The 22,018-nt window shown below is 32.1% G+C and overlaps 1 protein-coding gene across 1 annotated transcript; it reads right to left on the bottom strand.

Annotated features, from left to right (window-relative positions):
* Positions 1 to 922: 922 nt before the first annotated feature.
* LOC115712301 (WAT1-related protein At5g64700-like) lies at positions 923 to 21,252 on the bottom strand. Its single transcript, XM_061114130.1, has 4 exons — positions 21,018 to 21,252; positions 20,824 to 20,886; positions 20,554 to 20,670; positions 923 to 1,319 (listed from the first exon to the last, which is right to left on the bottom strand). The coding sequence occupies exons 1-4, from the start codon at positions 21,188 to 21,190 to the stop codon at positions 923 to 925; spliced, it is 750 nt and encodes a 249-aa protein (XP_060970113.1). The 5' UTR covers positions 21,191 to 21,252.
* Positions 21,253 to 22,018: the final 766 nt, after the last annotated feature.

The following is a 22,018-nucleotide window of genomic DNA, read 5'->3' as shown; positions in this document are numbered from 1 at the left end:
CTTTACCCAAACAAAGATAATATTCATTAAAAAAATTAAGAATGGAAACATATGATAAGTATATAACATTACAAATGGACAAGCGTCCAAAGGACAGAAGATAGTAAAGAGTCTGGAATATAACATATTCTCCTCATAATAACAATATTATCGGTGGAAGAGAAAATATTTTACAAATTTCGTATCAATGAAACATAGAAGACTAGGAAAATTCCCAAATCAGTCTGTATTTTCAATACGTAAAGCAAAAATAAAAGAAAAAGAGCGGAAAGTTGTAAAATTTCACAAAAACTTTGCTTTCTTCAATGGGCACTTGGTTCTTTTCTTATATAAACACTTATAATATGAGAAATGCTAGAGCACTACAAAAGTCGGCATATCCCTATTCATATAATTAAATGTTTGGCCATACACATAGTAATTAATTTAATAAATAATATAAAAAATTATGAATCAATAATAACGTGACAGATCAATTATATGCAAGGCACCTTAATGTGCCTAACTTATAATATACATAAAACAGTAAAGTTCACCTTTTCCAGTTTCCACTTCAGTAAACAGAGTGAAATTCAAAATAAAAGAAATAATAAAGAGTCACTTGTTTACTTACTGAGTAAATTATTGTGAGTAATTCAATGTTCCAACCAAGCTTCCACTCACTAGGATTCCTCTCCAAAGCAATAGCAAATACAAAACACTGACCAGTACTTAAAAGGCACAGTAGGCTTGTCAACCTTAGCCCATCTGGATAGCTTTTCAAGATTTGAGCCTATTATAAATTAAAAAAAAAAGTAACACATCATATAAAAGGTTACCTTGACGTATTTTTAATTGAAACAAAATCTCCTTATTACAGAGGCTTTTACATGTGTTTTCACTCAGACTCTTAGTACTTAGTTCACAAAATTTCATCCATCATTTATTTTATCAATGAAAAAAGTGAGAGTGAAACGATGATAAGGGAACAAAGGTCGAAATTTAGAGAACACAAGTTAGTATATATGTATAAACAAAAGAAAGAAACATTGTATTTTCTTTGACAAACTGTAATTACTACTACCTGAAGAACAAGGAAAAAAGACCATGCAAAGGTTCCAAGTAGAAAGAGCGAACAACCAATTAACCATCTTTTGTTAGAAGAGGAATGAGGTTTGTGTTCGTGTTGCGGATGATGATACTCTATGGGGTGATGGTGGAGCAATGGATTCAAGTGAGGGCCTTTGTAAAGAGTAAGAGTCATAACACCACCCACGCAAGCCACTAGCCCTGCAATCTTCACTATCCCTGCTGTTTTCATTATTGTTACATTCTCCATCCTGTAAAATTTATAAATTCTTTGATGTTTTCCTCAAATAATAACCTTCATGTTTTGTTGTTCAAGTTACAATTCAAGATTTATGGATGGTCATTTTCAACACATTGATTTGTACAGCTATAATAAAATCAACAACCCAAAAACGATTGCTCTACTTGTGATTTGGCCAAGCAAAAACGATTACCATTTATTTCTAATCATAATTTTGCTACTGCTATATTTGACTTGATTCACCTTGATATTTGGGGACCTTTTGTTAGACTTTTTATTTGGGCTTACATTAACTTTTATTGGTTTTATTAAAACTTGGGTTGATTGGATAGTTCTTTGCTGTGTTAGCCCATGTTGTTGCTGATCAATTGTTAATGGGCTTAGCATCTGTGTGTAAAGTCTAAGTGAAGCAGAAGTGTGGGCTTTTCTAGTTGACCGAAGCCTTTGATGAGCGGCGAGGCCCATTAGGGTTTTGTAGGTAAGTCCCCTCCTGAAATCTAGAAATACGTATTGTCTCATCACGATTGTATACCTTTTGATAATCGAGATAAATAAAGCTTCGATTTAGAGATCTAAGGAGGAAGACTTAGTTGATAGTATTCATCGAAGTGGAGATAGCTTCTTGTGGATCAAGCGAGATAATTGCTATGGATTAATCAGGTACGCATACCTAATTATTATATATTATTATTGTGTTCTATGTTATATACAAATTGATCTTGGGTTTATGTTAATTTATCTAACATGTGGTATCAGATTGCCAATTGTATATGATTTAGAACTTATAATTTGTATAACCATTAATATGTATATGTTAATTTTCTTCAATTACATATTAATTTCGTTATTATTTTATGTTGAATTTTTTGTTTTTCAATCTTAAAAGTTTAGGGGTTTTATTCCTCATTAAATTCTCTTTTTTTGATATATTATTTGCATAAAATTATTGAGTGATTTAGGATAATTTTAAGATAAACTTTTAGGGTTTATATATTTTCTTTATGAAATTAATTTTGTGTTTTTCAATTCTATTGATTATAATCTGAAATTAATTGTGCATATCTCATCAATCATTGATTTAAAATGTTTCTAAAAGTTTAATTTCCGAAGTGGATCAAATTTTTGGGTTACTTTGCTTCTTTAGTTTTTGGATTAGTTTTAATTTAGATCTACCTAAGTTTATGTGTTGTTGCATGAAATTAATACCATAGATCTATTAGAAATTATAAACCAATCAAAATCCCTCTTTTTCCCGTCCGTTTCGTCACTTTTTTGGCCGGAATTTCGTCTGAGCCCGCTCTAGCTGAGATTACGACAGTCGCACAAAACCCATTTTTTCAGCCATGGAGGTTGCTGGAGGTTGAAGACAACCTGCTGGGACGAAGCCCACTCGCGGCTGCCTGAGAGTGAGAGAGAGTGAGGTAGTTTCGTGACTCCGTTTTCGACGATTTTTTTTTCCAGCATTATTAGAATTTGATTTCTGATTTTTTGGTGATTTTTAATTAATTTTTTGACGCCGTTTAATAATTTTTATTATTTTAATGATAATTATGCAGTTAAAAAATTATTAAAAATAATTTTTGATGATTTTTCAAAATCCGTAAATCATAGAAAAATTTTTGGGTTTCTTCTCGTTCCATAAGATATAGTCACTCTCTTATTTGATTAAATCTTGACTATGTAATCTCCACCAATATTCTTTCTTTCACATCTTTCCATTATTTGTTGTTCTAAAGTTATAAAACTTGATTGTTTGATACAAAAATAATGTGTTATGGTGGACACTTTATTTTTTTATTATCAATATAATAAAAGAAATTAATATATCTCTTTTGGAAATTTGGTTGAAAATTATTAATTTTCAATGGTTGTTTTATCACCAAATTTCACATGTTGAAGAAAATATTATATCTTTTGGTTGACTATATGTGTAATTACTTGCCCAAAGGTAGTATTTACATATATTAGTTCACATTCCATGAAGTGAGTTAATATTAAATGTATATATTTTAATTATTTGCCTAGAGGTAATAATTTAAATATATAAATTTATTATTATTTTTTGCTTGAATTAATACATATTTTTAAGAAATTTATTTGCCCAAAGATAATAAAATTCTTAAATGATATGTATTTTTTCTTTGTTGTTAACTTCATGAAGGTAGATCATGTGTGTGTTATATTCTCACCCCAAAGGGTAGTTTATAATGACCAGTTGACTCTATAATATTTTCTAATGCATCGCTCATATTGCTTATTCAAGTTTTATTTTTTTAGATTTTTCGGTCTCCTTTCTACGAACAACAATAATGTTTTCATCTGAATTCTGAATGCTTCCAACTTTAAGACATGGAAACGAGATGTGAAAATTACTTTAGGCATAATAGATTTGGACTTATGCCTTCGAGAAGAAAAATCTGCTGATCTTATTCTAATATCAGAATTGTTGCCCAAAAATTCTTCATGCACATTGGAAAAATTCAAATCATCTTAGTCTCATTGTTGTGAAACATTTAATTCCTGAACATCTTTTGGTGGTTTGCCAAACACCACAAATGCTAATGAATATTTCAAAAAAAAAAATATTTAACACTAGTAAAATCGCTGCAGTTGGACATCTTATGGATGCTATGACAACCATTCAGTATGATAAATCAAAGGAGTGAGAGGTTTCATTTTGAAATCATTAAAGTTCAGTACAAGTTGAAAGATCATAATATTTCTCTTCCTGACTCTTACATCATTCATCGAGCTTTTCATACATCTTCACACTATGTTTCTCAACTCAAGCCCAACAAAGGATAAAGAAAATATGAAAAGAAGCAACCACAACCAGGGGCTAAGGGATCTCAGAAAGCCAAGTGAGAGGGAGTCAAAGCTTAAAGTGGGCACTTATATTGGAGTTGACGTTATTTATGTTGGCACATTAATTCTTAAATTATCGTTGAGTGTTTAGATTGTTTTGAATATTACTTTCTTGATTCATACTTTTAAAGTAATTCAGTTTCGCTTCCGCTTTTAGTTAAACAATGATTTTCTTTTCGTTTTGCCAATTATAGTGTTGACTTATGTTTGACTCCGAATAATTGGAAACTGTTTTTACTCTGATATTCTTTTCAAATTATCATTGACTTCCTTAGCTTCCTTTTTCAATATTGTGAATATTGTGGATAAGAAATCTTGTATTAAGATAACATCCTTATTATTTAGCACGATAGATCGGGTCATATTTCTAAAGAAAGAATTGATCGATTCCTTCTAGCTAAAATTCTTCCTCCTGTTGATGTTTCTGGTTGGAATACTTGTGCTGATTGTACTTGTGAAAAATTGACTAAAATAAGAAAGCGGTATTTGCTAACTATAGTCACTCTTTATAAGAGATTATCCTGATGACATCAGTGGACCTTATTCCACCACGTTGTGTAGAAACAAGTATTTTATAACTTTTATCGATATTTTTTTCTTCTTTCTTCTTATGGTCTCACCTACCTGATCAAAGACAATCCAACGCTTTTGATAAAGTCAAAATCTTTCGAAATGTTCTTGAGAAATAATTGGGCAGAGTCATAAAATTTGTTCATTTTCATCGCGGAGGAGAATATTCTGGTTGTTATAAAGAATCTAAACAACACATGAGGCCTTTTGCTGAATATTTTCCAGAAAATTGTGTAGTTTCTCAATACAATATGTTAGGTTCACTGAGCAAAATGGCGTTGTTGAAAGGAGAAATCGTACTCTCATGGATATGGTCAGAAGCATGATGAGTAGATCAAATCTTCCAGAGTTTTTATGAGGTGAAGCACTCATGACTGCAACTTATATTTTAAATCGTGTTCCCAGTAAATCTGTTCCCAAAATCCTTTTAAGTTGTGGGTAGGCGGAAGCCTGATGGAATCATCTTCGTGTATGGGATTGTCCAGCTAAAGTAAAAATTTATGATCCAAATTTGAAAAAGTTAGATTCGAGAACAAATCGTTGTTATTTCATTGGTTATCCAATGCACTCAAAAGGCTATCGCTTTTACTGTCCTACTCGTGGTATGCGAATTGTTGAATCTCAGACTGCTAAATTTTAATGTTGCTGAAAATATTCATTCACCATCTCTTGAAATGGGGGAGTCATCTAAAGGAATTTTTATTCCTATGTCTTTTTCAAGAGATGATAATAATAGCAGTCTTATTCTTACTCTAGTTGATAACGCTCCCATTGCTGATGAATATATTGCTCCTACTATCTAAGATGACGAGGGTCCTACTATTGATGAGGAACCTATTATTGAAGAAGGTTTTGTTGTTGATGAGGGTCTTTTTATCAGAGAAATCTAATTGTGGAATATGTCATTCAAAATAATGGTCAATAAATAGAGGTTATTCCAGAAGTACCTCCTATATGGAGATCTCAAAGACAAAAGATGTCAATAAGGTGTGATGATAAATTTATTTACCTTGGAGAAGGTGAATGTGATCTTGGTCATTTTGTGGAACCTCTTACTTATAGTGAAGCACCCAATTGTCCACATTCTTCAAAATGGATAGAAGCTATGGATGATGAGATTAAGTTCATGGACAAACATAATGTATATGTGGAAGTTAGTTCTATTACCTGATGGTTTCAAACCAATAGGTTGTAAGTGGATTTTAAAAACTAAAAGGGATAAAAAAGGGATAGATTGAAAGGTTTAAAGAGCGTTTAGTGGCTAAAGGCTTTACTCAAAGAGAAGGTATTGATTACACTGAAACTTTCTCACCTGTTTCCATTAAAAAATTCATTCAGAATTATTATGGCATTAGTTGCGTATTTTGATTCAGAGTTACATCAAATGATTGTTAAAACTGTTGTTCGATCTGAATGGAGAATTGAGTGAGCAATTTTTTTTTATGTCTCAACCTGAAGGCTTCGAGGAAAATGGAAATGACAATTTTGTTTGCAAATTGAGATGATCCATTTATGGTCTCAAACAGGCATCTCACCAGTGGTACTTGAAGTTTGATAAGGTTGACGACCTTTGTTAGGTTTCATCGAGAACAAGTTTGACTAGTGTATTTATATGAAGATCGGTGGGAGTCATCATATTTTTTCTTGTTCTTTATGTAGATGATATTTTACTTGCCATTGATTTGTCATTACTAAATGAGACCAAAAGTTTTCTGTCTACCAATTTTGATATGAAAGATCTTGGAGAGACATCTTTAGTTTTGGAGATTGAGATTTATCATGATAAGAATTGAAAATTTCTTGGCTTACCTCAAGAAGCTTACAATAATCGTGTGCTTAAAAGGTTCAACATGGATTTGTGTAAAGCTGATTCGTTCTTATTCTGAAAGGGACAAATTTACTAAGCAACATTGTCCCAAGAACGACTTAAAAAGAGAAGCAATGAAGAATATCCCATATGCAAATGTAGTAGGGAGTTTGATGTATGCTTAGGTTTGCACTAGACCTGACATTGCTTTCATGGTCGATGTTCTTGGGAGATATTTATTTGATCCTGACCATGATCGTTGGGTTGCGACGAAAGTTTTGAGAGATTTGCAAAGAACAAAGAGTTTTATGCTTGTGTATAAGCATGTTGACAATTTTCAAGTTGTTAGTTATTCACATTCAGATTTGGTGGTTGTGTAGATGATTTAAAGTCAACTTCTGGCTATATTTTCACATTTGTTGGTGCTGCTATTTTTTGAAAAAGTGTTAAATAGACTTTAATCACATCATCTACTATATATGTTGAGTTTGTCGTATGTTATGAGGCATCTTTGCAAGCTTTATGGTTAAAGAATTTGATTTTAGAGATACGACTAGTTGATTCTATTTCCTCCCCTATACTAATCTATTGTGATAATAATATTGTTGTTTTCTTTTCAAAGAATAATGAGATTAGTAGTGCTTCTAAACATATGGAAATAAAGTATCTCACTATTAGAGACTTGGTCAAGAAAGGAGACATTGTGATAGAATATTGAAAGACCAAGTTGATGTTAGCAGATCCTCTAACCAAAGGATTAAGTGCCATATTGTTTGATTACATGTTATTCATATGAGCATTTTATAATCTTTTGTTCCTTTGGGTTAGTAGAAGTTTCTTATTTTATCTTTTGAGATTATATTTATATGTAATTTACTTGTTGATGTTATGAACTACTTTGTGGGCCAATAATTTTTATTATTGGATGTTTATGCTTTCAGTTAGGATTTGTTATATTCTCGAGAATAATTGAATTGAAAGCATGTAGTTCATATCTTGTTGTGATCATTGTATTTTAAGTATATTTGCTTAATGACAATGATATTTTGTTGGCTTAATTCTTAAGCAAATTTAGTGACACTAACTTATTTATTAAGTTGTGTATGTTTAATTTCACTGGCTTATTTATTAAGCATCACGGTATCAGTGAAATTGAGGACTGATAAGGATATTATGTTATTTTAAATTGATCACATGTTGAACATAATTCCTTACCATACTACTAGACTTATTGACCATGTCGATTTATGTAACGCCCCAATATTTTGCCTTATTTTACAAAGTGCTGATTTTGATGCATTAATTAAAAAGATTCAAAGTTGTTTGAAAATACACAGTGGGTTTTACAATAAATATGCAAAAAGGTGAATGATCATTCATATTAAAACAAAATAAGTAGTTGAGTGCAAAAAAAAAAAAAATTTGTAACATCCCACTGAGCTCAAATTACTTTACTATAAAGAAAAAAAAAACAAAACCAAGGCTCCACCGGCGTTCTAGACCGTTTGCTCGTCCATAGCCCCTCGCAGTATACATACCAGAACTGACCCAACTCTTCAAACTTACATTCAATGTTTCCTGTCTATTGCCTGTAGGGGGAAAATAAGGGGGTGAGCTAAACGCCCAGTAAGGAAATGCTTATCATACAATACCATATAATATCACACATATTATTAATGTATTTATTAAGTTTTAGCAATATCGTACACCTTATTTTATAACTATAGCCAAATAACTGTACACATGAAAACCTTTATCATATAGGTCCATACTAATTGTTCACACAAAACACATATACAGAGATCATAACTCTAATATTATACTCATAACATAATCATACCAATACTATAAAATAATAATGTCATTACCATAACATTGGCATATCGTAGCCATTACTTACATAACCCGGGCCTAACCTGGCCCTACAATATCCTGGGCCTATGCAGCCCTACCATATAATAACCTGGGCTTATACAGCCCTACCATTGTTATAGGATAAGGTATCTCTATATTCAACAGTAATATCACTGTATCATACCCCACCATAACAATCTCATACACGACTCAGTAAAATGCAAGGTAGGGTATCTCTACATTCAATGGCCTTATCCCGTATCATACCCCACCATGGTCCCCCACTTTACCTGAGACGTTAGCATACAACATACAACATACAAATACATCATACAACATACAACATACAACATATACAAGTCATACAGCCATAATCTATGTATCAATTCGCAAACTCATATTGTGTCCATACCACACATTCTCAGTACCATATACATATTCATAATAACAAGTCATAAATCATATTTCAATACAAAAAGAATTTAAATTTATGCAGATAAATACATACAAAACTATCTAATTTCCTTACCTCAAATTCCACTGCTTAAGACTTGTTATCTCGTCACTACTACCTATAATAACACATGGGTCAAGGCCCTAACATTAAAATTTGCACTCTTACAGTACAGCAGAAAGAACACTATTTTTGATCAATAACTACACGAATTCAAAGAAAGTTTCCTTCATAAAAATTATAGGAAATTCAATTATCTTTCCAACGATATATAGATCATTAAAAATAGATTAAAACTGAGGGAGTTATGATAGTTTTACTAAAACTATTTCTGAGAAGGAATATGGAGTAACGAATCACAGGAGACATCGAAAATACAAAGTTTTGATACTGAAATATTCCAAATCAGAGAATACTCTCTTCATAAAAGTTTTAGAAAATCGAATTCCCTTTCTAATGACACTAAAATCTTTGAAATTGGAATTATATTGAAAGAGATATTGCAATTTTACCAAAACAGTTTTGGAAGAACAAGATTCAAGAAACGAAGCAAATAATACAGAAGGAAAATAACTTTTCGACATAGTATAACTCTGAATTAACAAAATGTTTCTTCATGAAACTTATGGGAAATCGAATAAGCTTTGAAAAAATTTATAGATGATTAAAAATGGATGAGAATTGAGAGAGTTATGGTATTTTAAGTCAAAGTACTTTTTCTGGGAATATGAAAAAAACGATTTACAACAACATCAGAAAGATGATAATTTTCGACATAGAATATCACCGAAATGGTGAATAATTTCTTCATAAAAATTTTAGATCATCGAATGAGCTTTCTAACGATATAAAAATCACTGGAAACCGATCAATATTGAGAGAGATATGACTGTTTTACGAAGACAATAATTTTCAGAAAAAAATAAAAACGAGATTTCATAGTTTGACCTAAAAGTTCACAACAATAAGTGGAAGAACTTTCTTACCTCTTGATGACTCTTCTTAATCAGTGCTAGATCTTAAAATCTCAAATTATTAGAATGGTGATGATGATCTCAATCTTATGTTGATGAAAATCATGAGTGTTGTTTGGCGAAGAGAACGAAACAAGAAGGAAAATTATAAATCTTTGATAGATAGCGAGATGAATAACTTGTAGGGTATAGGATTTTATGAGTGTCTTCTCTAAGAATTGTGTTCAGGCTGAAAGAAAGAGATTGAGTTTTATTTTTCTTAGGGTTAGAGGCTCTGCATATTACGTATCAAGAATATGATAGATTTAGGTTTTATAATCTAATTAAACCTATAAAAGAAAATAATAAAATAACCCCTATAATCTGATACTAATTTAACTCCAAATAGAATAATTAAATAAAAATCTTATTTGTTAGATATAAGTTTTAAATTTAAATTTCAAAACATAGGATTTCTAAGCTTAACAGGTCGTCACTTTGTAACTTAATTTTGACCCCAATAAATTTAAAATTACGATAAATCTATTTCTACATAATTGATAGATCTCTTAATTATCTTTCCAACACCACTGAAATCACCTCAATCCGAGCTCTAGAACTCCAGATATGATCGTTTTAGTAAAACAGTTTTTTTAACCTGCGAATTTATCCAAACCTACGAATTTTTAACATTATTTCTATAATAATGTTATTTGATATCACTTATACCATTAATTAAAATCCACTAAATAATTTATAAAACCCTAATAAACTTTCATATTGGGCTTTAATTAAATGATTACCTACTTATGAAAATATCATAATATTTTACTTTCGTAGTTAATACAACTTTAACTTTCTTTATAAAATTGGTACAACTACTCTAAGCAATAATATCAACTCACTAACAACACAAATAAATGAGATAATTATCCTCGCACAATTAATATCCAAACAAAAAAAAATTAAATACTATTTTAAACTGGATATTACATTCTACCCTCCTTAAAAGAAATTTCGTCCTCGAAATTTAACTTACCAACACTCAAGGTGTTGAGTCTTCATGTCTTTCACCACTTACCGCATTATCTCCTTATCTACTATATGGAGCCAACAAATATGCATTTAACCTATATCTTGTCGATCAATCCATAACACATATAATACAAATAACTTATTAATTAAGCATTATTATTTCTCTATACATTACTTAAATATCAAAACGTACTCCATCATAATAACTTACATATACATGCTTTAAATACATAAGTTTTACAATCACATGCTCGTAATTTTAGAAAAGTTTTTCTTTCTCTTATGACCATCCTTACATGCCATTAAGAGTGAAACTATTTATTCTTCTATGAGCATCCTTACATGCCATTTAGAGTATCACTATTTATTCTCTAAATGAACATCCTTACATGTCACTTGAGAACACATTATACAATACAAAATAACAAACACAAAGAGTAGGGTAGAAGACCTTATGCAAACTTGTCTTTAATCATTCCCATTCTTTAGTTGAATGTTATTACCTATAAAAATCTTACTTCTCTACTTGATTTTCTACTGTAAGGCTACAATGTCATTATTTCAATTTAATAGATGTTACTCACTCATCGATAGACACTTGTTCCATGGCACTTGGAAATAAATATTTAAACTCTTTAAAAGGTCTTCTATATATAAATATTTAATGATCCATTTCGACCACTTTTTTTTTTTTTTGCCTAACATTCACTTCTTGATATCCTTTATCCATGTATTCATTGCACTTGTCACGCCTTCCCATTTTCTTAGGTAACCGCTGTCGGTTCCTTTTGTAGTCTCTTTCTTGTATCACTTTATTGTATTTTCTTTGCTAATCTCTCCTATGGTGCTTGGTCCTCCATTACCCCCTTCAATCAAGTTGACTTGATTATGAGATTAGCTAGTTTTCTATACTAACTTTTATCTACTTTGGTATTATCTTGCTATAGTGGTGAAGTTTGAATCTGTAATGCCGATTGATTCTGATAGTTATGTTCAATGATTGCTTCTTCTAATATACTAGCCATCTGAGGTATCACATAATTTCATACTTATCATAGCATTGATTATTCTAGCCATATTCATACCCTGTATATTGTAGCCTTCTTTAATTCACCAAAAAAATATCTCAACTTCTTAATTGTACTTCTAAAACTTTTAAATCTCTTAAACATACATTCCAATACTGATTATTTACTTAAGACTATACTATATATGTATTAAAACATAGAAAGCACACTAATAACCCCTTTAAAATAAGTTCAACCCTACCATGGCTTATCGTAGCCTAACTATTTATTATCTGTTGACTTTTAACAATAAGTCAACCATACCAATCTCATAATGTATTGATCAGCCAAGTTATCAGGGTAAGGATACTATATATATAATTGGCAAACCATGTCGAACAGACCTTACTCTGTCCATCACTATTATACCTCCTATACCCCCACTTGTATTTGATTTACTACTAGAGACTCAGTATTTATAATTCCTTAGTGAGGGATCCTTGACTCTTATTTTCTAAACTACCTTTAAAAATAAATTTATAATTCACTTAAGCATTTTAGTCCATATTTGAATGCAATCATGTTATCAATATATCCATCACTTTCCTTATAAGTTCCTCACTTTCAATTAGATGAACTTTAGTTATTTTCCAGATAATGGCTATTGTCTCATTCCAGCTTAGATGTGTTCTTTTAGGATTCTCCATTACTAGCCCTCTAGGCCGGGAAAAATATCTATATTTATAAAAATTCATTCCTCTCAATAATTTTAACTTTTGTCAGATCCATTGTCATTCTCTTCTCGAGCGATGTAAGGCGTAGGAATACCATCACTTTTAATCAAAGTTGCACTCTTTGTGAGTTTTCTTCTTAGTTGACTCTTATGATGACACTCCAACATACTTATACTATTGTCCATAAAGCAAATTGTGAGTGGATTGTAGTTTTGTTTGCTTACGATGTGCCTTGAATCTATTTACGTTTCATGAGCATTTTTTAATCCCAACACTTCTCAAAAACTCGTATGGCCCTTGTCATGCCATGAAATTCTTTAAGATACGTCACTTTGGCCTTATATGTGTCTCACTTTTCCCATGTCTCTAATATTAGGGAGTCTTTCCAAATATTTTCTCCTCAAGCTATGCACTACCCTTCTATTGTTGTGTCGATGGGTATGTAGAATCTAAGTATGTCACTCGTGAAAGTTAATTTCTCTTCTTCCTCTTTTGAATTTGTGATCTCCTCTCTATAGCTGTTTGTTGTACCACCCACCATAAATTTGTATTCACAATGTATTAGTTGTGCAATTGTGACCTGTTCCAAGTAGTTGTCCTCTTGTTGTCTCTCCTTCATGTTGTACCCAAATTGTTAGTCGTGCCTAGACCTTCGTAGTCTTTCTCCTTTGAAAATGTCACTGTCGAAACCATGCACATTTTACTCTATTGTCTCCTCTACCAAGTAGATGACCTTGAGTTTAAAGTTTACAACTTTCCTTCGGTAATCTTTTATTTGTTAATGCTCTGTTTATCTCTTAGTGTTTAAGATACCTTCATAAGCTATTACCTCAAGCAATTTTATCATGTCTCTTTCTAACTTCTTATTTTTGGATTCTATTCAGCACACTACACTCCTTTCTATATGATGGCATCGTCCTCTCCTGACTCATTTCTATAACAGACTTCTCTCTAAAGTCTTTGCCTACACTATTCATACTTCTTACCATCTAACTTAGAAGTGTGTAACTTATGGAATATCCAACAAGATAGTACTTGCTCCTTAAAGATCTATTCTTTCATCCTTCTTAATAAGTGGGTTTCGTAAAATATACTGTCCCAGTTTGGTATAACGTCTACTATTCTAAGTCATCCCTACTTCCTATATGTTGGGCTTCCATTCATAGCTAGGTGTGGAGACTTCATCTTTAACATTTGTAGACAGGTGCAATTCTATGCATCGGTACTTAGTTGGCTACTGGTACATTTCATATGTGCTTCAAGTTCCACTACTAGTGTTGGTGATCTATTGTGCTGAGCCTGTGAAAACTCTTCAACAAATCGTCTTAGTCATGCTCACATTCCTTCCAATGCCTCTATTAGATCATTAGCCTTAACTACTATTGGGTTCTCTGGAACATCAACCATTTGTGGGTCAGCGGACCACATCCTTAGCCCCCACCTCTACTAGTCGTTCCTTTCACATTGATTCTAACTGATCTTCTAGTTGCATGTGTGAGCTCTTATAAGAAATGTTGATTTAATAGAAACAAAAGAGTTCAATTATAGGGAGAAAAGATTCCATGAACATATCTAAACGTAATGTTGTCAAGCTTAACTAGTAATATTCTATTTATCAAACAAAGTCTTATGAATTCCTAATATAATTTATTCTAAATTTTCAAGAAAGGAACATCGTCCTTCCTAGTTTCAATTCAAGACAATAAAGAAAAATAAAACCTATTCATATTCTTCGTAAAAAAAAATGTAATCAATCATAACAGGTAATATACTCTTAATTTCTCTAAGCACCCACTACAGATGAGGCACTAATTCTAGGAAACATATTTTAACAAAAATCTATGTATCGCATATAAAACTATTAATGGCAATACTAAGCATATTAGAACTAACACTTACGTTATAGTGAGAGGGATCTTTTTCAGTCTTCTGTATGTATACTGTGAGTATGCTTCGGGCTAAGGAACGATCGGCTCTGATACCAACTGTAACGCCCCAATATTTTGCCTTATTTTACAAAGTGCTGATTTTGATGCATTAATTAAAAAGATTCAAAGTTGTTTGAAAATACACAGTGAGTTTTACAATAAATATGCAAAAAGGTGAATGATCATTCATATTAAAACAAAATAAGTAGTTGAGTGCAAAAAAAAAAAAAAAATTTGTAACATCCCACTGAGCTTAGATTACTTTACTATAAAGAAAAAAAAAAACAAAACCAAGGCTCCACCGGCGTTCTAGACCGTTTGCTCGTCCATAGCCCCTCGCAGTATACATACCAGAACTGACCCAACTCTTCAAACTTACATTCAATGTTTCCTGTCTATTGCCTGTAGGGGGAAAATAAGGGGGTGAGCTAAACGCCCAGTAAGGAAATGCTTATCATACAATACCATATAATATCACACATATTATTAATGTATTTATTAAGTTTTAGCAATATCGTACACCTTATTTTATAACTATAGCCAAATAACTGTACACATGAAAACCTTTATCATATAGGTCCATACTAATTGTTCACACAAAACACATATACAGAGATCATAACTCTAATATTATACTCATAACATAATCATACCAATACTATAAAATAATAATGTCATTACCATAACATTGGCATATCGTAGCCATTACTTACATAACCCGGGCCTAACCTGGCCCTACAATATCCTGGGCCTATGCAGCCCTACCATATAATAACCTGGGCTTATGCAGCCCTACCATTGTTATAGGATAGGGTATCTCTATATTCAACAGTAATATCACTGTATCATACCCCACCATAACAATCTCATACACGACTCAGTAAAATGCAGGGTAGGGTATCTCTACATTCAACGGCCTTATCCCGTATCATACCCCACCATGGTCCCCCACTTTACCTGAGACGTTAGCATACAACATACAACATACAAATACATCATACAACATACAACATACAACATATACAAGTCATACAGCCATAATCTATGTATCAATTTGCAAACTCATATTGTGTCCATACCACACATTCTCAGTACCATATACATATTCATAATAACAAGTCATAAATCATATTTCAATACAAAAAGAATTTAAATTTATGCAGATAAATACATACAAAACTATCTAATTTCCTTACCTCAAATTCCACTGCTTAAGACTTGTTATCTCGTCACTACTACCTATAATAACACATGGGTCAAGGCCCTAACATTAAAATTCGCACTCTTACAGTATAACAGAAGGAACACTATTTTTGATCAATAACTACACGAATTCAAAGAAAGTTTCCTTCATAAAAATTATAGGAAATTCAATTATCTTTCCAACGATATATAGATCATTAAAAATAGATTAAAACTGAGGGAGTTATGATAGTTTTACTGAAACTATTTCTGAGAAGGAATATGGAGTAACGAATCACAGGAGACATCGAAAATACAAAGTTTTGATACTGAAATATTCCAAATCAGAGAATACTCTCTTCATAAAAGTTTTAGAAAATCGAATTCCCTTTCTAATGACACTAAAATCTTTGAAATTGGAATTATATTGAAAGAGATATTGCAATTTTACCAAAACAGTTTTGGAAGAACAAGATTCAAGAAACGAAGCAAATAATACAGAAGGAAAATAACTTTTCGACATAGTATAACTCTGAATTAACAAAATGTTTCTTCATGAAACTTATGGGAAATCGAATAAGCTTTGAAAAAAATTTATAGATGATTAAAAATGGATGAGAATTGAGAGAGTTATGGTATTTTAAGTCAAAGTACTTTTTCTGGGAATATGAAAAAAACGATTTACAACAACATCAGAAAGATGATAATTTTCGACATAGAATATCACCGAAATGGTGAATAGTTTCTTCATAAAAATTTTAGATCATCGAATAAGCTTTCTAACGATATAAAAATCACTGGAAACGGATCAATATTGAGAGAGATATGACTATTTTACTAAGACAATAATTTTCAGAAAAAAATAAAAACGAGATTTCATAGTTTAACCTAAAAGTTCACAACAATAAGTGGAAGAACTTTCTTACCTCTTGATGACTCTTCTTAATCAGTGCTAGATCTTAAAATCTCAAATTATTAGAATGGTGATGATGATCTCAATCTTATGTTGATGAAAATCATGAGTGTTGTTTGGCGAAGAGAACGAAACAAGAAGGAATATTATAAATCTTTGATAGATAGCGAGATGAATAACTTGTAGGGTATAGGATTTTATGAGTGTTTTCTCTAAGAATTGTGTTCAGGCTGAAAGAAAGAGATTGAGTTTTATTTTTCTTAGGGTAAGAGGCTCTGCATATTACGTATCAAGAATATGATAGATTTAGGTTTTATAATCTAATTAAACCTATAAAAGAAAATAATAAAATAACCCCTATAATCTGATACTAATTTAACTCCAAATAGAATAATTAAATAAAAATCTTATTTGTTAGATATAAGTTTTAAATTTAAATTTCAAAACATAGGATTTCTAAGCTTAACAGGTCGTCACTTTGTAACTTAATTTTGACCCCAATAAAGTTAAAATTACGATAAATATATTTCTACATAATTGATAGATCTCTGAATTATCTTTCCAACACCACTGAAATCACCTCAATCCGAGCTCTAGAACTCCAGATATGATCGTTTTAGTAAAACAGTTTTTTTAACCTGCGAATTTATCCAAACCTACGAATTTTTAACATTATTTCTATAATAATGTTATTTGATATCACTTATACCATTAATTAAAATCCACTAAATAATTTATAAAACCCTAATAAACTTTCATATTGGGCTTTAATTAAATGATTACCTACTTATGAAAATATCATAATATTTTACTTTCGTAGTTAATACAACTTTAACTTTCTTTATAAAATTGGTACAACTACTCTAAGCAATAATATCAACTCACTAACAACACAAATAAATGAGATAATTATCCTCGCACAATTAATATCCAGACAAAAAAAAATTAAATACTATTTTAAACTGGATATTACAATTTAATACTTTGGTATTTGTGATTATGAATGTCTTTTGTTGAGTTAAAAGCAATATGACTGTCATAGTTCATTATCAAAGGTTAAATTGGACCGGTATGTTGAGATGCTATCAGAGAACTATCATCTTTTAAAGTGGCCACAAATGTTTTCCTGTTGTTCAACCCATGAGTCGTTTTCAAACAAAATTATTTTGATATATAATATATATGTATTAAAATTAATGTAGCCCAAGTGGGAGAATGTTAGACTTTTTATTTGGGCTTACATTAACTTTTATTGGTTTTATTAAAACTTGGGTTGATTGGATAGTTCTTTGCTGTGTTAGCCCATGTTGTTGGTGATCAATTGTTAATGGGCTTAGCATCTGTGTGTAAAGTCTAGGTGAAGCAGAAGTGTGGGCTTTTCTAGTTGACTGAAGCCTTTGATGAGCAGGCCCAGCCCAACTAGGGTTTTGTAGCTAAGTCCCCTCCCTAACTCTATAAATACATATTGTCTCATCACAATTGTATACCTTTTGATAATCAGATAAATAAACTGCTTCTGATTTAGAGATCTAGGGAAGAAGACTTAGTTGATAGTATTGCACTATCAAAGTGGAGTAACTGTTGTGGATCAAACTGAGATAATTGCTATGGATTAATCAGGTACGCATACCTAATTATTATATATTATTATTGTGTTCTATATTATATACAAATTGATCTTGGGTTTATGTTAATTTATCTAACACCTTTCACTCCCATAAGTGTCGAAGGATACAAACACTTCTTAACTATTGTCAATGATAAATCACGCTTCACTTGGACATATCTTCTCAAAGCAAAATCGGATGTCCAACATATCATAATAGATTTTTTTACTTTAATATGCACCCAGTTCTCTGCCAAAATCAAGGTTGTCCGAACTGATAATGCCAAGGAACGTAATCGTCGTTCCTTCTTTGCTTCAAAGGTTGTTCTTCCATATCACTCTTGTGTAGAACGACCCCAACAAAACTCCGTTGTTGAACGGAAATACCAACACCTTCTTAATGTAGCTCGGGCACTGTTATTCCATTCCCATATACCAATTCACTACTGGTCCTATATCATTAGGACTGCAACATACTTAATCAACCACACCCCATCTGCCCTCTTCAAAGAGCTCACTTCATTTGAGGTGCTATGCAACAAAACCCCCACTTATGATCACCTACGAAGCTTTGGGAGCCTTACTTATGCTTCTACTCTCTTGTCTTAACGACACAAATTCTCCCCACGAAGTCAGGCCTCAGTTTTTATTGGCTATCTCGATAGGATGAAAGCCTACACTCTATTAGATCTTCAAACCAATCAAATATAATAGTCTCGAGATGTTATTTTTTATGAAGATATCTTCCCATTCAAAAATAACTCCTCCATCCATTGTATTGATTTTTTTAATCTTAATGTGCTCCCCTCAAACAGCACCTCTGCAGGTCCACACCGTCACCATCATTATCACACATTTCCACCCAATGCCACTCCCAATCAAACCACACAAACTTCTTCATCCTCACAAGTCATTACTCAAACTGAAAGATTATCTCACAAACCATCATATCTTGATGATTATGAATGTCAAGTAGCTGTTGTTCCAGCTTCAACTATACATCCCATTGAGAATCATCTTGACTATACTACTCTTCCTCCAGAGTTTATAGCAGTTGCCCTTGCTACCTATATAATCATTGAACCCACATCCTATGAAGAAGCATCCAAATTCCAGGTATGGAATGATGCCATGGACAATGAAACACAAGCCTTAGAAAAAGTTAAAACTTGGATAGTAACTTCTCTTCCTCCAGGCCATAAACCCATTGGGTGCAAGTATGTTTATAAAGTCAAATATAACCAACAAGGTGCGGTAGAATGTCACAAATTAAGCCAAGACCAAGGAGATCTCCTCTGTGACCCTTCCTCCTACCAAAGTCTCATTGGCAAACTTGTTTATCTCACAATATCTCGGCCTGATATCTCCTATGCTGTCAATCGTCTAAGTCAATATCTAACCGCCCAAGGTTACCACACTTGAACGCCACTCACAAAATATTACAATACTTAAAAGGTATCCCAAGACAAGGTTTGTTCTTTCCATCCTCAAGTACCCACACCATCTCCGCTTATGTTGAAACAAACTTATCCCCATCTGCAGTATAATTGAAACTTTTTTTTGATGCTGATTGGGGAAGTTGTCAACATACCAGGCACTCCATCACTGGTTACTGTGTGTTTTTAGGTTCCTCCCTCATCTGGTGGAAATCAAAAAAACAACAAACGATCTCTCGGTCATCTGCAGAAGCTGAATACCGCGCCATGGCGCATGCCACTTGTGAAGTCACCTGGATCATGGCCATACTCAATTTTGGCATCACTCCCACCAATCCTGCACTTCTATATTGTGAAAATGATGCGGCCATTCACATCTTTGAGAACCCTGTTTACCACGAGCGCACCGAACATGTGGAGATATATTGCCACATCGTCTGGGAGAAAGTCAACCAAGACACACTCAAGATGATACATGTCCCCTCCAAGCACAACCTTGCGCGCAGATCTTTTCACAAAAGCTCTGTTTCCCTCCCAGTTTCTAAATATTATCTCCAAGATGGGTGTACAAAACTTGTACACTCCACCTTGAGGGGGGCTGTTAAACACGTGATTAGTTTTTCTGTTGTTATTGTTAGGTTAGGTGGCTAGCTTACCACCGACTCTGCTTTGCCTATATATATGGCGAACCTTCTTTTGTAACAGAATATACAACAATAAAAAGATAATAAAACAATTGCAGAGTTTTCCTCTCTCCACCAACTCATAATTCAATGTATCTTTTATACAACCTTACAAAAAAAACAATGTTTCTTTTTATAAAAATACTCGATCTTGATGTGAAATACAAAATGAAGATGTATAACAAATGCAAACTAATAATTAAATCGATAAAAGTACCGTAAAAGAAGAGCCAAGCAGAATGTTGCAACAGGAATGCAGTTCAATATTGCAGCACCCAATGTTGCTGTTGTGTAGGCAATCGCAACATTAGAAGCATTAATGGGAATTGTCACCCTGCGATGGAATATTTACAAAAAAAAAATCTTGGTTGTTATGCGGAGAGCTACTGACTTAATTTCATGATTATTTAACATACAGATATGTATTATGTTTTTTTTATAAAAAAAAACATATATATGTGTCATAAATATATACTAACAAACATACCCCAACAAGGCAAGCATGAAAATCTTGCAGAAGGTGACAACGGAAAGTGGTGTTCCATTTCTTCTGAAATACAATTAATTATAAAGAAAGATATTGTCATTTATAACATGCCATGATCACAAAATTGAATTATCATAAGACAAGAGCTTATGAAGAAAGAAGAAAGTAATAAATTAATTAAATAGAGGGGTCACCGTTTAAAAATCAAAGCAAGAGGAACTAAGACGACAGTTCCAACTAGTTGTCGATAGAAAGTGAAGATGTAGCAGCTCATACCACCATTAAAGATTGCTTTGGTAAGTAAAACCATGCCAGCATATATTGCCCGAGATAGTATCACAGCCAAATAAACCTTCACTCCCCCCATATTTTAGTGATAGTGATGAGCTATTTCTCTTTAATTATTTTGTTTTTTTACATTTCCTCTACTTCAAATTCAGATTGAAGAATGGATACTGAATATATGATGAAAATGTTCATATAAATTATATATTAATACATAAAGGAAAAAGCAATTTCAGATGATAGAAGTTGCGTTTACTGTCCAAATGCTTTTTGTTTTAATAAATTAGGATTTTCGCCTCTATGCCTCTTGAACTTTTCTGGCCGTTAAACATTCATTTGAACTATTGAGATTGTTAAATTTAAGTACTTTTGTATAATTTTATTCAATTTTACTATTTCATTGATTGTTTATGTACTAAACTAAACCGTGTTTTCCAAATTTTGATATCTACCAAATCATACTCGTTGAACTTTTACATTTACTAAATGATGTCTCGTGAACTTTCATCTATGTTAGATTTTTTTTACTAAAATTGGACAAAAGTCTTTAAATGTAACAATCTCAATATTTCAAAAATATATTTAGCGACCTTAAAAATTCAAGGGACATAACTTAATACATGTCAAACTTCAGAGGTAAACATCTTAATTAACTTAGATTTATTATGTCTCATGAATGGTCAATACACTTTGTGACCGTGCTTATTGTTCCTTAGCTAGTGGCCACCAAGAAGTGGCTCTGCGATTAATTAGTGAATTTCAACGGATAATGAAAAGTTTTATTGTTGTGTGGTTGTTTAACAATGCATGGACTTAAAAAAGGGAAATTCAACCAAATAAAATAATATAGTACCTATATACTAAGTTTTTCAAATAAGGGAATGAAACAATATATATGTGAATGCGATAT

Source organism: Cannabis sativa, chromosome 4 (genome assembly GCF_029168945.1).
Source record: "Cannabis sativa cultivar Pink pepper isolate KNU-18-1 chromosome 4, ASM2916894v1, whole genome shotgun sequence".
In the NCBI taxonomy this organism is placed as follows: Eukaryota; Viridiplantae; Streptophyta; class Magnoliopsida; order Rosales; family Cannabaceae; genus Cannabis; species Cannabis sativa.
This window is presented reverse-complemented; position numbering and strand designations above follow the sequence as displayed.

Bases quoted from the DNA above. Each gene is read 5' to 3' on its own strand.
- LOC115712301 (XM_061114130.1), bottom strand. From the start codon at position 21,190: ATGGGGGGAGTGAAGGTTTATTTGGCTGTGATACTATCTCGGGCAATA. The intron at 20,671-20,823 runs GTATGTTTGTTA...ATTCCATCGCAG, and splicing joins TTCATGCTTGCCTTGTTGGG to GGTGACAATTCCCATTAATG. The intron at 1,320-20,553 runs GTACTTTTATCG...TAAATTTTACAG, and splicing joins TGCTTGGCTCTTCTTTTACG to GATGGAGAATGTAACAATAA.